The 14,633-nt window shown below is 37.7% G+C and overlaps 1 protein-coding gene across 3 annotated transcripts in view; it reads right to left on the minus strand.

Annotated features, from left to right (window-relative positions):
- Positions 1–14,633, minus strand: part of F8 (coagulation factor VIII) — a gene marked incomplete at both ends in the record, with an annotated part of 191,009 nt that overhangs the window by 53,578 nt on the left and 122,798 nt on the right. For all 3 annotated transcript variants that reach the window (XM_080909833.1, XM_080909832.1, XM_080909831.1), the window contains one exon: positions 921–1,076. In XM_080909833.1, the coding sequence (XP_080765959.1) occupies positions 921–1,076 (156 nt within the window). The remainder of the gene's footprint in view (positions 1–920; positions 1,077–14,633) is intronic.

Raw genomic sequence — 14,633 nt, forward strand, 5'->3', positions numbered from 1 at the left:
AGAAAACTGTTTCCATGTTATATTCTGTCCTACATGTACTTTATGCTTATCGTAACTAGTGAAATTTCAATGTGTGCTATCAAATCTCTAAAATAATTAAGTACTGACAAAAAATATTCATATATTGTTATGCCAAAATGCCTTTAAAATCTGTATATGTATCCCTCTTTTTTAAAAATACATTTGTAAGTGAGAAAAAAAGAACAAAGTAGGCCTATTTGTGTGTATTTCTGTGTATGTGAATTGCAACACATTAGAACAAATTATGTTTTTTGCTTACCGGGTTCTGTCAACATCACGTGTATTATCAATGTAATAGGTACCACTATGGTATTTTTGTAGCATCTCAATAGATATTCTGGCAATTGTCACTACATTCTGTAACTTTTTACCTTAAGCCCCTGCTTGATATTCACCTATATTTATCAGCATATGAAGAATATTATAGCCTGAGTGTGAGGTAACAGGGTTTTGCATTGATGTATTAGCCATATAAGTGAAAATGGACAAAATGGGTGAGGGGATAGAAAGAAAAAAATTAGGATACACTTTGGGTATAGTTAATCAGAGTTGTGAAATTAGAGCTATATAGCTCTGAATGTTAAGGATTTATGACATTTAATTTCCTTGATCTTACCACTAGAGAATAAATTCCCAAGGTTTCTCTATTCTTTAATGCAAAAGACAGATCTGAATCTCCATTCATGGTTTTGGCTGACTAACATATAAACTCCTAAGAAAATTCATATTCTCATAATATAACGTCTATATTTCTATCATTTATGAAAATATTTGTGTGTCCATAAACATTCATATTAACCCATAAGAAGAAAATCAATTTTTGGAGCTTGTAGGTTATACCATCTGTCAAAAGATCTTTAAAGTTTTCATGTACTCATTTGAAAGAACTAATTACATACCATCAAGGTTCCAGTGGAATTTCCTCGATAACTCAGCCACTTCTTCCCATCAAGGCTATACATGATGATAAATTGAGAGATATAAAGACTGGAAAATTTCTGACGGGCACCCTGAGTCTTGATTCCATGAATAATCATTGGTGCCAATAGATCTACCTGCCAATTAAAATAACTCATTTTAATCTATTTAAAAGTACACAGTATACCCTGAAAATTATTAGTATTCATTGCTATTAATTATCCACTTCAGAAAACTCTATTCCTACAATTACCTTGTATGTTCAGGGAAAAAAAGCATTAATGTTGAAATGTGACCAGGTATGTATTTAAGCTCATGGAACATATATCTGATGGTTTGAATATGCTTGGCCCAAGGAGTGGCACTATAAGTGTGGCCCTGTTGGAGTAGGTGTGTCACTGTGGTTGTTGGCTTTAAGACCCTCATCTTTGCTGCCTGAAAGTCAGTATTCTACTAGCAGCTTTCAGATGAAAATGTAGAACTCTCAGCTCCTCCTGCACCATGACTGCCTGGATGATGCCATGCTCCTGCCTTGATAACAGTGGACTGAATTTCTGATCTTGTAAGCCAGCCCTAATTAAATGTTGTCCTTATAAGAATTGCCTTGGTCATGGTATCTGTTCACAGCAGTAAAACCCTAACAAAGACAATATGGTAGGAATGAGTAGGAAAGGTATTTATTGAATTATCTATCAACTTCTTGGCAAACTTTCAAATCACTGAGTCATTTCTTTCTCACACACATCCATGGGGCTGCACATATAAACCAGAATGGCCTACTAAATGAGCCTGATTGATCATGGGATAAATGATACTATTTTGATATGGTTAGTTAAATAAAATGTCTTAAATTAAGATGAATTTCCTGGACCAAGTACAGGATCATCAAGTAATGTAGTTGCTGTGCAGGCATGAGAATCTGACTTTGGATCTCAGCACCCACAGAAAACCCAGGATCAGGATTTAATGAAGACACTAAGAAAATCAGTGTGGAGACTCTTCAAAAAGCTAGAAATATAACTACCAGAACTATCACATGATCCAGTTATACCAGACTTGGGCATATATCCAGAAAACTCTATTTTATATTATAGAGTTGCCTGCTGCTTATCCATGTTCATTGCTGCTCTACTAATAATAGCCAAGAAATGGAAATGGCCTAGATATCCATCAGTTGAAATGGGCTAGATATCTATCAGCTAATAAATGGATCAAGAAAATGTGGCATATTTATACAATGAAATATTATTTAGCTATTACAAAACTGAAATTATGAGATACTAAACCAAATGGGTGGATCTAGAAACAACCATTCTAAGTGAGGTAACCTAGACCAGACAGAAAGACAAATATTACTTGTTTTCTCTTATTTGTGGATGTTAGCTTTGAATCTTCAGAAATATGTGCTTCATTTGGAATATCCAGAGAAGCTAGGAAGTTACTTAAGGGCCAGGAAAGGAGGCTTTCATGAGAGGGACAATAGACTATGTTAGTAAAATAGTCAAAAGGGGATTATGGAAAATGAAGGTTTGAATTTGGGTTGTGGTGGGAAGGACCATGAGAGAAGAGGGCAAATAACATTTAAATGCCTTTTGAAAAAGTCATATGGAAACCTATATGGCTCCCATAAGACTAAATATTTCAATTCATGGTTATTAGGTATAACAACTACTGGGAGAGGGTTTAGGAGGTTTAGCCTTATTAAAGGAAGTGTATTAGTGGGGGTAGGCTTTGGCATTTCAAAAATCATAAACTAGATCCAGCATCACTCTCTTTCTGCTGATTGAGGTTCCAGATGTAGAACTCTCAGCTTCTTTTTCAGCACCATTATCTGCCTGAATACTTGCATTCCAGCATGCTTCCTACCAAGGTTGCAAAGGACCAAACCCTTATAGCTGTAAGCAAGCCCCAATTAAATACTTTATTTTATAAGAGTTGCCTTGGTCATGGTGCCTCTTCACAGCAATAGAACACTGACTGGGACAGAAGTTGGTACCAGGAGTGTTGTTGCTACAGGCCTGACCGTGCTACTTGTGACAATATGTGGACTTTTGATTAAGAAAGCAGTTGAACTCTTTAAGTGTGGCTTAAAGTGTCATACCAGTAGGAATTTAGAAAAGAGTGAGTGTGGCTTAAAGTGTCATACCAGTAGGAATTTAGAAAAGAGTGATTCTGAGAGGAATGTAGATTATGACAGCTATGCTCAAGAGGTTTCATAGGAAAATATTAGTATGTGCTCAGAGACAATTCTTGTGATATTCTGGTGAACAATAGAACCTTTTGACCTTGTCCAAAACAAATCTTCCTTAGGCTAAATAAAAGTTTTGGATTAATATCATTGGCAGAGGAGATGTCAAGACAGCCTAGTATTGAGTCTGACACATGGTTATTAGTAGTCACTCCTATGCAGATTTATAATGAAAAGGAACAAGCTGAGCAAGGAAAAATACGAACTGTACAGCTTGAGGTGAAAAGTGGCTTCAGGAAGTGTAATGGAACTGAGCTAAGTCTAGTGCTCAAGTTTACAGAAAAAAAAAGTTTACAGAAAAGCCTGAGGCTAAATAGAATAAAAGGAGTGAGTGGTGGCCTGGGGAAAGAACCCATCCAGCTTCCAACTTGTGAAAATGAATTAATGAAAAGCTTAAGCAGTGAAGGAAACCATTGAAAACAAAAAGCTGGTGAAGATGTAATTGAATGAGGGGCTAAGTTCCAGCCACAGAACTTGGCAGTTTTTGACATGTGGTTCTAGTTTTTGAGTCAAGGATACAAGAAAGGGGTTGTGTTATCTCCCTCTGAGGCTAAGGAAAACTGCTGAGGTTATCCATAAGTCAAAAAGATAGTTGTGTGGAGCTGTGAAAGTAAAGCTTAGATTTCAATAGTCCCCAAGAAGTTGCACATGTGGGATAGCAGCCAAAGATAGCTGCAGACTGAGTGTAGAAGCAGCCCAAGAGAGAGAAATATATTGCAGTCAACAAAGATGAAAGAAGTTAGAAATTTGTGCTGGCTAGTTTCATGTTAACTTGACAGAAGCTAAAGTCATCTGAGAGGAAGAAACCTAAATCTAACAATGCTTCTACAAGATCTGGCTGTAATTAGTGATTGATACAGAAAGGCCCAGCACACCGTGAGTAGCATTATCTCTGAAATGGTAATTCTGAGTTCTATAAAAATGTAGGTTGAACAAGCCATGCTAAACAAGCCAATAAGAAACACTTCCCCATGGCCTCTGCATTAGCTCCTGACTCTAGATGTATGCCCTGAGTTCCTTCCTGACTTCCTTTGATAATTAACAGTGCTGTGGATATATCGACAAATAAACTCTTTCCTCCCCAAGCTACTTTGGTTATAATATCTCATCACAGTAATAGTAGCTCGATCTAGACAAGATCCAAAAATTGTTTTTACATCAGACATAGATATACATAATTTGGAGTTTTCCCTGCTGGTTTTAGGTCTTGCTTTGGCTTAGCATTTCCTGACTATGCTCCCTTTTCTTTCTTTCTTTCTTTCTTTCTTTCTTTCTTTCTTTCTTTCTTTCTTTCTTCCTTCCTTCCTTCCTTCCTTTCTTTCTTTCTTTATTCCTTCCTTTCTTTCTTCCTTTCTTCCTTCCTCCCTTTCTTCCTTTCTTTGGAATGGAAATGCATATTTGGTGCTATTATATATTGGAAGTAAGTGGTCTACAAATTGATTTTTGATTTTACAGAGGTTATTCTTAAGAGATTTCCTTGAGTCTCAGAAAAGACTTTGAATTTTGGATTTTTAAGAGTGTTGAGACTCTTATAGAATATGCAGGCTTTAAACTTCGTGCAGGGACACATCCTAGAACTTATGAGGATGACCCTAGTGAGGCCTCCTAGTAATGAAGAATATAGAGGCTAAACTGGACATCTTTGGTGATATGGAAAGACTTCCATTGGTAGGACTGGGACACCAATCCAGTCACAAAACACCTGTTCTGCCTGAAAGATGTGTTGGGGCAATGGTGGCTCAGAGCTTGTAAGAGTTGACAATGAATGACTATATTAACTTGAAGCCCAAGCCATAACAGGGAGCCCATGCCCAATACTGCCAGGATGGCCAGGAACTAGAAACTGAATGGCTTGGAAACTTAGGGTAGAATGAAAAATTATTGATTAAAAAAACACAAATTTATCCCTAACAATATTCTTATAGACCAGTACCCAGTTATCATCAGAGGGATTTCTTCTAGCAGCTGATGGGAGTAGATTCAGAGACTCACCCAAATTAGGCAGGGTTCAGTGTCTTAGGGTTTTCGTTGCTGTGAAGAGACATCATGATCTATGCAACTCTTATAAAGGACAACATTTAATTGGGGGCTGCCTTACAGGTTTAGAGTTTCAGTCCATTGTCATCCTGGCAGGAAGCAGGGCAAGTATGCAGGCAGGCATGGCACTAGAAGAGCTGAGAGTTCTACATCTTCATCCAAGGAAGCCAGGAGCAGATTGTCTCTTCCACATTGGACCTTCAAAGCCCACCCCCACAGTGACACACTTCCTCCAACAAGGCCACATATACTCCAACAAAGTCATACATCCTAATAGTGCTACTTCCCTGGGCCAAGCATATTCAAGCCACCACACTCAGGAAACCCTGAAGAAGAGTAGGAGGATAGATTGTAGAGCCAGAAGAGTGAAAAACATGAGGAAAACCCATTCCACAGAATTAACTAAGAAGGGTTCCTAGGGGCACACAGAGATTGAAATAGCAATCAGAGAGCCTGCATGAGTCTGTGCTAAGATCTCTGCTTACATGCTGGTTGGGGTACTTGTGAAACTCCTAACAATGGGAGAGGTGTCTCTAATTCTTTTGTCTGCTCTGGGGATTCTATTCTTCCTACAGAGTTACCTTGTCCAGCTTTGATATGGTTTGTGCCCCGTCTTATTGCATCTCATTATGCCATGTTCTGTTGATATCCCTGAGAAATCTGCTCTTTTCTGAAGGGAAACAGAGAAGTAGATATTGAGGAAAGAGGAGGTGGTGGTTGGACTGGGATGGGTGAAAGGAGGGGAATCCATGGTCAGGATGTATTTTACAAGAGAAGAATAAATTTTTAAAAAGAGTTGAATTAAATGTATTTTCTGCATTATATATTTATAAGCCCATGGAGGCCAGGGAGTGGAATGAGGTGGTTTAAATAAGAATGGTCCTCATAGACTCATATATTTGAATGCTTGATTGACAATAAGTGTCACTACTTGACAGGGATTGGGAGGTATGACCTTGACAAAATAGGTGTGGCATTGTTGGAGGAACCGATCACTAGGGGTGAGCTTGATCTCTCAAAAGCACAAACAAGGCCCAGTGTGGTATTATCTTCCTGATGCCTGTGAATCCAGATGTAGAACTCGCAGCTATTTCTCTAGCCCCATACCTGTCTACATGCTGCCATGCTCCCTATCTAGACAGCAATGGGATAAATTGTGACTGAAACTGTAAACAAACTCCAATTAAAAGCTTTCCTTTCTAAGAGTTGCAATGCTTATGGTTTCTCTTCACAGCAATAGAACACTAAGACATATATCTAATGATCTAGAAGATACACACGCGCGCACGCACACACACACATACACACACAGAGAGAGAGACAGAGACAGACAGACAGACACAGAGAGAGAGACAGAGACAGACAGAGAGAGAGAGAGAGAGAGAGAGAGAGAGAGAGAGAGAGAGAGAGAGAGTTAAAATGGAAGTACGTTAAAATAGGCCAATAACACCCCTAGTGGATACCATAGCTAACAAACAAAAGGCTCAACGCTGGAAATGGGTTACCTATTTTAGAATTCTTATTTAGTCAATAAGGCCAAATAGATCCCCCAACATTATAGGCTATTGCCAATGTTATTGTTTACCCTTTAGAACTTGATGGTAGACTTCCAGCCCAAGGCCAGACACAGCCCAGTTTCATCAGGACAGGCATCCCACCCTGTCACTGGGTGCTAGGAAGAGCTGCAGGACGGCTCTCAATCCTAAGCAGAGGAGTGAATAAACGTCCCCTCCCCACTGTCTACCCTGGGAAAGGACACCCAGAACTCTCGAGAGATACAAGCAGCAGTACTGCCTGGAAGTGCACACTTCCGGCCCAAGGCCAGAACCTGCCCAGGAACATCAGGACAAGGCTTGGCAATCAGAACTCACAGCCTATCCTGAGAGAGAAACACCCAGGAACAATCTCCATCTGGAAAAGATGGGCCCACAGACCCACAAGAGAGACAAGCTCCAGTAAGAGACAACAAGATCATCTATAACAAGATGGCAAGAGGCAAGTGCAAGACTCTAAGAAACAGAAACCAAGACAACCAGGCAACATCAGAACACACTTCTCCCACCACTGCTAATAGCGGATATCCAAACTCACCAGCAATACAGACTTAAAATCATACTTCATGATGATGATGGAGATTTTTGAGAAGCACATAAAGAGCACTTAAAGAAGTACAGGAAAGCAAGGAGAACACACAGAAACAAGTTGAAGCAGTTAAAAAGGAAACACACACACACACACAAGCCCATACAAAAATCACTTAAAGAGCTAAGGGAAAGCACAAACTACCAGGTGAAGGAACTGAAAACAGAAATAGAAACAATGAAGAAATTACAAAAGGAGACTACCCTGAAGTTGCAAAACCTAGGAAAGACATTGTGAGTCATAGATGCAAGCATCACCAACAGAATACAAGAGGTGGAGGAGAGAATCACAGAAGAGAAGATACAACAGAAATCACTGACACAACAGTCAGAGAAGATGCAAAAATCAAAAAGATACTGACTAAAGCATCCAGGAAATCCAGGAAAAAATGAGAAGATAAAACCTAAGGATAATAGGTGTAGAAGAGGGCAAAGACTCCCAAGTGAAAGGCCCAGTAAATATCTTCAACAAGATTATAGAAGAAAACTTCCCTAACCTAAAAGAGAGAGAGAGAGAGAGAGAGAGAGAGAGAGAGAGAGAGAGAGAGAGAGACAGAGAGACAGAGAGACAGAGACAGAGAGATGACCACGAACATACAAGAAGCCTATAGAACCCCAAATAGACTAGACCAGAAAAGAAATTTTTCCTGACACATTATAGTCAAAACAACAAATGCTCTAAACAAAGGATACTAAAAGTAGTAAGAGAAAAAGGACAGGTAACATATAAAGGCAGACTGATCAGAATTACACCAGACTTTTCAACAGAGACTATGAAAGCTAGACTATCTTGGCTAACATCATACAGACCCTAAGGAAACACAAGTTCCAGCCAAGGTTACTATATCCAGCAAAACTCTCAATCACCATAGATGAAGAAACCAAGATAATCCAGGAGAAAAACAAATTTATACAATATCTGACCACAAATCAAGCCCTACATGGGATAATAGATGTAAAGCTCTAAAACAAAGAGGGAAACTGCACCCTAGGAAAGTTAAGAAACTAATACTCATGCAACAAACACCAAAGAAGAAAAGCACACAAACATAACTATCCACCTAACAACAAAAAATAGCAAGAAACAGTAATCACTATGCCTTAATATCCCTCAACATCAATGGACTCAATTCTCCAATAAAAAGCCATAGACTATCAGAATAGATACATAAACAAGATCCAACATTTTGCTGCATACAGGAAATTCATCTCAGCAACAAAGACAGGCAATACCTCAGAGGAAAAGATTAGGAAAAAATTTGCAAGGAAATGGTCCCAAGAAACAAGCTGGAGTAGCCATCCTAGTATCAAATAAAATAGATTTTCAACCAAAAGTCATCAAAAAAGACAAGGAAGAATACTTTTTACTCATCAAAAGAAAAAATCTATCAAGATGAACTCTCAATCCTGAACAACTATGCTCCAAATACAAGAGCACCTACATTCATAAAATAAACTCTACTAAAGCTCAAAGCATATATTACATCACATACAATAATAGTGCGAGACCTCAACACCCCATTCGCATCAATGGACAGATCATGGATGCAGAAACTGAACAGCAAAACTAGCAGAGGTTATAAACCCATTGAATTTAACAGACATCTAAAGAACATTTCATCCTAAAACAAAAGAATACACCTTCTTCTCAGCACCTCATGGCACCTTCTCTAAAATTGACCATATAGTCATTCACAAAACAGGCCTCAAGAAGATTGGAATAATCCCATGCAGAGTATCAGATCACTATGGACTAAGGCTGTTCGTAAATAATAACAAAAAACAACAAAAGCTCACATACACATGGAAGCTAAACAATGCTCTACTCAGTGATAGCTTGCTCAAAAAAGAAATAAAAAAAGAAATCAAAGACTTTTTAGAATTTAACAAAACTGAAGGGAAAACACACCCAAACTTATGGGATACAATGAAAGCAGTGCTAAGAGGAAATCTCATAGCTCTGAGCACCTCCAAAAAGAAACTGGAGAGAGCATACACTAAGAACTTTACAGCACACATGAAAGCTCTACAACAAAAAGAAGCAGATATACTGAAGAGAAGTAGACAGCAGAAAATAATCGAACTCAGAGTTGAAATCAACTAAATAGAAACAAAAAGAACTATATTAAAAAATCAACAAAACCAAGAGCTGGGTTTTTGAGAAAATAAACAAGATTGATAAACCCTTAGCCAGACTAACCGAAGGTCACAGAGAGAGAATCCAAATTGACAAAATCAGAAATGAAAGGGGAGACATAACAAGAGAAACAGGAAATTCAGGAAATCACCAGATCCTATTATAAAAGCCTGAACTCAACATAACTAGAAAATCTAGAGGAAATAAACAATTTTCTAGGCAGATACCAGGTACCAAAGTTAAATTAGGATCAGATAAACCATATAAACAGCCCCATAACCCTTAAAGAAATAGAAGCAGTCATCAAAAAAGTCACAACCAAAAAAAAAAGGCCAGGAACTGATGGGTTTAGTGAAGAATTTTATCTGATCTTCATAGAAGACATAATACCAATACACTCCAAGGTATTCCACAAAATAGAAACAGAGGGAATACTACCCAACTCATTCTTCAAAGCCACAATTACACTCATTCCTAAAGCACACAAAGACCCTACAAAGAAAGAGAACTTTAGACCAATTTCCCTCAAGAACACAGATGGAAAAATACTCAACAAAATTCTTGCAAACTGAATCCAAGAACACATCAAAACGATCATTCGCCATGACCAAGTAGGGTTCATCCCAGGAATGCAAGGTTGAGTCAATGTTCAGAAATCTATCAGTGACAACCACTTCATAAAGAAACTCAAAGAAAAAAAATCACATGATTATCTCTCTAGATGCTGAGAAAGCATTTGACAAAATTTAGCACCCCATCATGTTAAAAGTCTTGGGAATATATGGTATTCAAGGCTCAGACATAGTAAAAGCAATATAGATCAAATCATTAGCCAACATCAATGTAAATGGTGAGAAACTTGAAGCAATCCCACTAAAATCAGGGACTAGACAAGGCTTTCCACTCTCTTCTTACCCATTCAATATAGTAATGGAAGTACTAGTCAGAGCAATAACACAACAAAAAGAGGTCAAAGTAATACAAATTGGAAAGGAGGAAGTCAAAATATTACTATTTGCAGATGATATGATAGTATAATTAAGTGACCCCAAAAATTCTACCAGGGAACTTTTACAGCTGATAAACACCTTCAGCAAAGTGGCTGGATATAAACTTAACTCAAGCAAATCAGTATCCTTCCTCTACTCAAAGAATTAACAGGCTGAGAAAGAAATTAGAGAATCAACACCCTTTAACAATAGCCACAAAGAATATAAAATATCTTGGTGTGACCCTAACCAAGCAAGTGAAGGATCTGAATGACATGAAGTTCAAATCTCTGAAGAAGGAAATTGAAGAAGACCTCAAAAGATGGAAAGGTCTCCCATGCTTATGGATTAGAAGGTTCAACATTATAAAAATGGCCATCTTACCTAAGGCAATCTTCAAATTCAATGTAATCCATATCAAAATTCCAATTCATTTTTTAATAGATTTAGAAAGAATAATTTGCAAATTTATTTGGAATAATAATAATAAAAAACCAGGATAGCAAAAACCAGTCTCAACAATGAAAAAAAAAAAAAAAAAAAAAAAACTTTCGGGGGAATCACCATCCCTGACCTCAAGCTGTATCACAAACCAATTGTGATAAAAATTGCCTGGTATTGGTACAGAGACAGGTAGGTAGACCAATGGAATAGAATCAAAGACACGGAAATGAACCCACACATATATGGTCACTTGATCTTTGAGAAAGAAGCTAAAATCATTCAATGGAAAAAGGACAGCCTCTTCAACAAATGGTGCTGGTTCAACTGGCAGTGAGCAGGCAGAAAAATGCAAATCAATCCCTTCTTATCTCCTTGTACAAAGCTCAATCCAACTGGATCAAAACCTCCACATAAAACCAGGTACACTGAAACTAATCAAACAAAAAGTGTGAAAGAGCTTAGAACACATTGGCACAGGGGGAAATTTTCTGAACAGAACACCAATGGCTTATACTCTAAGATCAAGAATTGACAAATGGGACCTCATGAAATTGCAAAGCTTCTGTAAGGCCACAGACACTGTCAAAAGGATAAAACAACAACCAACAGATTGGAAAAAGATTTTTACCAATCCTATATCTGATATAGGGCTAGTATCCAGTATATACAAAGAACTCAAGAAGTTAGACTCTAGAGAATCAAATAATCCTATTAAAATGGGGTACAGAGCTGCACAGAGTCTTCTCAACTGAGGAATATCTAATGGCTGAGAAGTACCTAAAGAAATGCTCAACACCCCTAGTCATCAGGAAAATGCAAATCAAAACCACCCTAAGATTCTACCTCACACCAGTCAGAATAGCTAAGATCAAAACCTCAGGGGGCAGCAGATACTGGTGAGAATGTGGAGAAAGAGGAACACTTCTCCACTGTTGATGGGATTGTATACTGGTACAACCACTCTGGAAATCAATCTGGTCTTTCCCCAGAAAATTGAACATAGTGCTACCTGAGGACCCAGATATACCACCCCTAGGCATATCCAAAAGAAATTCCAATATCTAACAAGGACACATGCTTAACAATGTTCATAATAGCCTTATTTATAACAGCCAGAAGTTGGAATGAACCCAGATGTCCTTCAACAAAGGAATGGATACAGAGATTGTGCTACATTTACACAATGGAGTACTAAAAATGAGTTCATGAAATTCCTGGGCAAATTGATGGGGCTTGAAGCTATCATCCTTAATGAGGTAACTTAGTCACAAAAGAATATTCACAGTATGCACCCACTTATAAACGAATACTAGTCTCTACACCCCCCCCCCCAAAAAAGCTCAGAATACCCAAGAAACCATCCAGAGAACTTATGTAGCTCCAAAAGAAGGAAGACCAGAATTTGGATGCCTCATTCCTTCTTATAACGGAGAAAAAACACACATGGGAGGAAATTAAAGGTCAAGTAGATGAGCAGGAATTGAAGAAAAGATCTACAGTGACTGCCTTACCTGTAGAACCACCCCATATGCAGCCACCAAACCCAAGCACTATTGCTGATGCCAGGAAGTCTTTACTGGCAGGAACCAGATATGGATGTCTCCTCAGAGGCTCTGGCAGAGTCATATAGATACATATGAGGATGCTTGCAGCTAACTATCGGACTGAACACGAGGATCCCCAATGAAAGAGCTAGAGAAAGGACTAAAGGAACTGAAAGGGTTTGTAACCTCATGGGAAGAACAACATCACAACATCATCAGCCAACATACTGAGGTGGAGAGGGTGATTGGGAGAGGGAGCACCTTCATGGAAGCAAGTCAAGGGGAAGGAGTGAGGGGAGTATGGGGGTGATATTATATTTGAAGTGTAAATACAGAGAATATCCAATAAAATTGAAAAAATAAAAAAGTAAAAAAAAATGGCAAAAAAGAACTTGATGGTAAAACCCAATTACTGAAGATATCATATACTTGTGTCATAAAACACAGATGAATCAAGCTTGTACTGACATCAAAGCTTCATCCATACTAGTTACATTTTCCCCCATATAATATATTTTAATTCTCAAAGAGATTCACATTATGCACCTTCATTACAATCTCTTCCAATTTCTTCCACATCTAGTCACTCTAATAAACTACTTTGCCAAAAATTTAAAAAAAGAAGAAACAATGACAACAAAAATGTTGACTTTATGTTATCTATATATTCACTGGAGAAGGGTCGAACTCTCAGTGGATATTCTCTTAAACAAAAGTGAATCCTTTCTAGCTTTCATGGTGCTAGACTTTTTTCTATGTATACTGCCAAGGGAGAAAAGTAGTTAAAATTTTGTCCAACTATGAACTCTGTAAGATACAATATATGTTCACTGGTATAATAACGGCACAAATGATATTAAAGTGACCAACTACTTTCTGTTTAGAGCTAAGACCTACTCTATGACATAGAACTTATAACTGGCACTGTTAAAAAGTCATAGGCCCTAGAGGAAGGCTTAATGCTATTATTCTGCTAAATGAATAACTATGGTATTAAATTTACTTTTGATCACTTATTGCTATACCCATAGTTCAGAGTATTTCTCAACCCTCATCAGACAAGTTTCTCCTTACAGTAAATGAAAATTAACACAGAGACTGTCAACTGTTCAACATACAAAGAATAAGAGTGCTCAACCTAAAGTAGGACATAAATATTAAACACCTCCTACAGCTCAGAGATTTTTATGGGAAGATGGGGTGGATAGATTGGAAGAGCCAGAGATGTTTGATTACAACAAAATGTGTTTATTAGACACAACATGGTAGTAATACAAAGGAATTCACAGCAATTTAACAATATTCACAAAGCCTATACAAGCTTCAGCATGAAAATAAATCCCAATATGGGGTGAGGGAAAATAGGTGGAAAATCCTACCACTAGCTCATGAGCTTTGGGCATTTGATAGCTGCTGGGAGAAGGAATATCAACTTTCTTCACCAGAGTAACACCCAGTAGGCTGAGCACACACAGAGAAGTTCCCATCACCAAGACTAGATGGAAAATATGAAGTGGAACAGACTCAAAGTAGAAAGAAAAAAAGAAGACATCTCAAAAGTTGGATGGAAAGATAAGAGAGAGTGAAGAGGATGGTTATGGAAGGATCTGTGGGAGGAGGCATGAATATGTTTAAAGTACATTATTTGAAATTTCCAAAGAATAAATAAAAATATTGTTAAATATAATATGGAGAGTAATAGACAAATACAACTGGTATTTAAGCCTGGGCTCCACATGTGCTATGCATAAGCACACACACACACACACACACACACACACACACACATGCATGTACACACATAAATTTGTACCATACATACATAAAAAGAAAGAAACATTAAAATAAAAAGATGATTTTCTTGTTCATTTTAATATGGCTACTAGAAAATGCCAAACAATACAATTGATTGTGTGGACAACATATTCCAATTGATGAGGGCTGCTTTTGATGAAATAGCAAAGTGAGATAATCTGAGAAACTGTATACATTTAAAAATTGAGCTACCTCAAGTATTAGTCAATCCTAGCTTACCATAGTAGATTATATTAAGTAGTTACTTCATAATACCCAAGGGATATAAGTCTTTTGAAACACAAAACAGATTCAATTATACAAAACAAGCTACAATTTACTTGCTTTTAAGGTTGAGGA

This window comes from Micromys minutus (assembly GCF_963924665.1).
Source record: "Micromys minutus genome assembly, chromosome: X".
Classification (NCBI taxonomy): domain Eukaryota; kingdom Metazoa; phylum Chordata; class Mammalia; order Rodentia; family Muridae; genus Micromys; species Micromys minutus.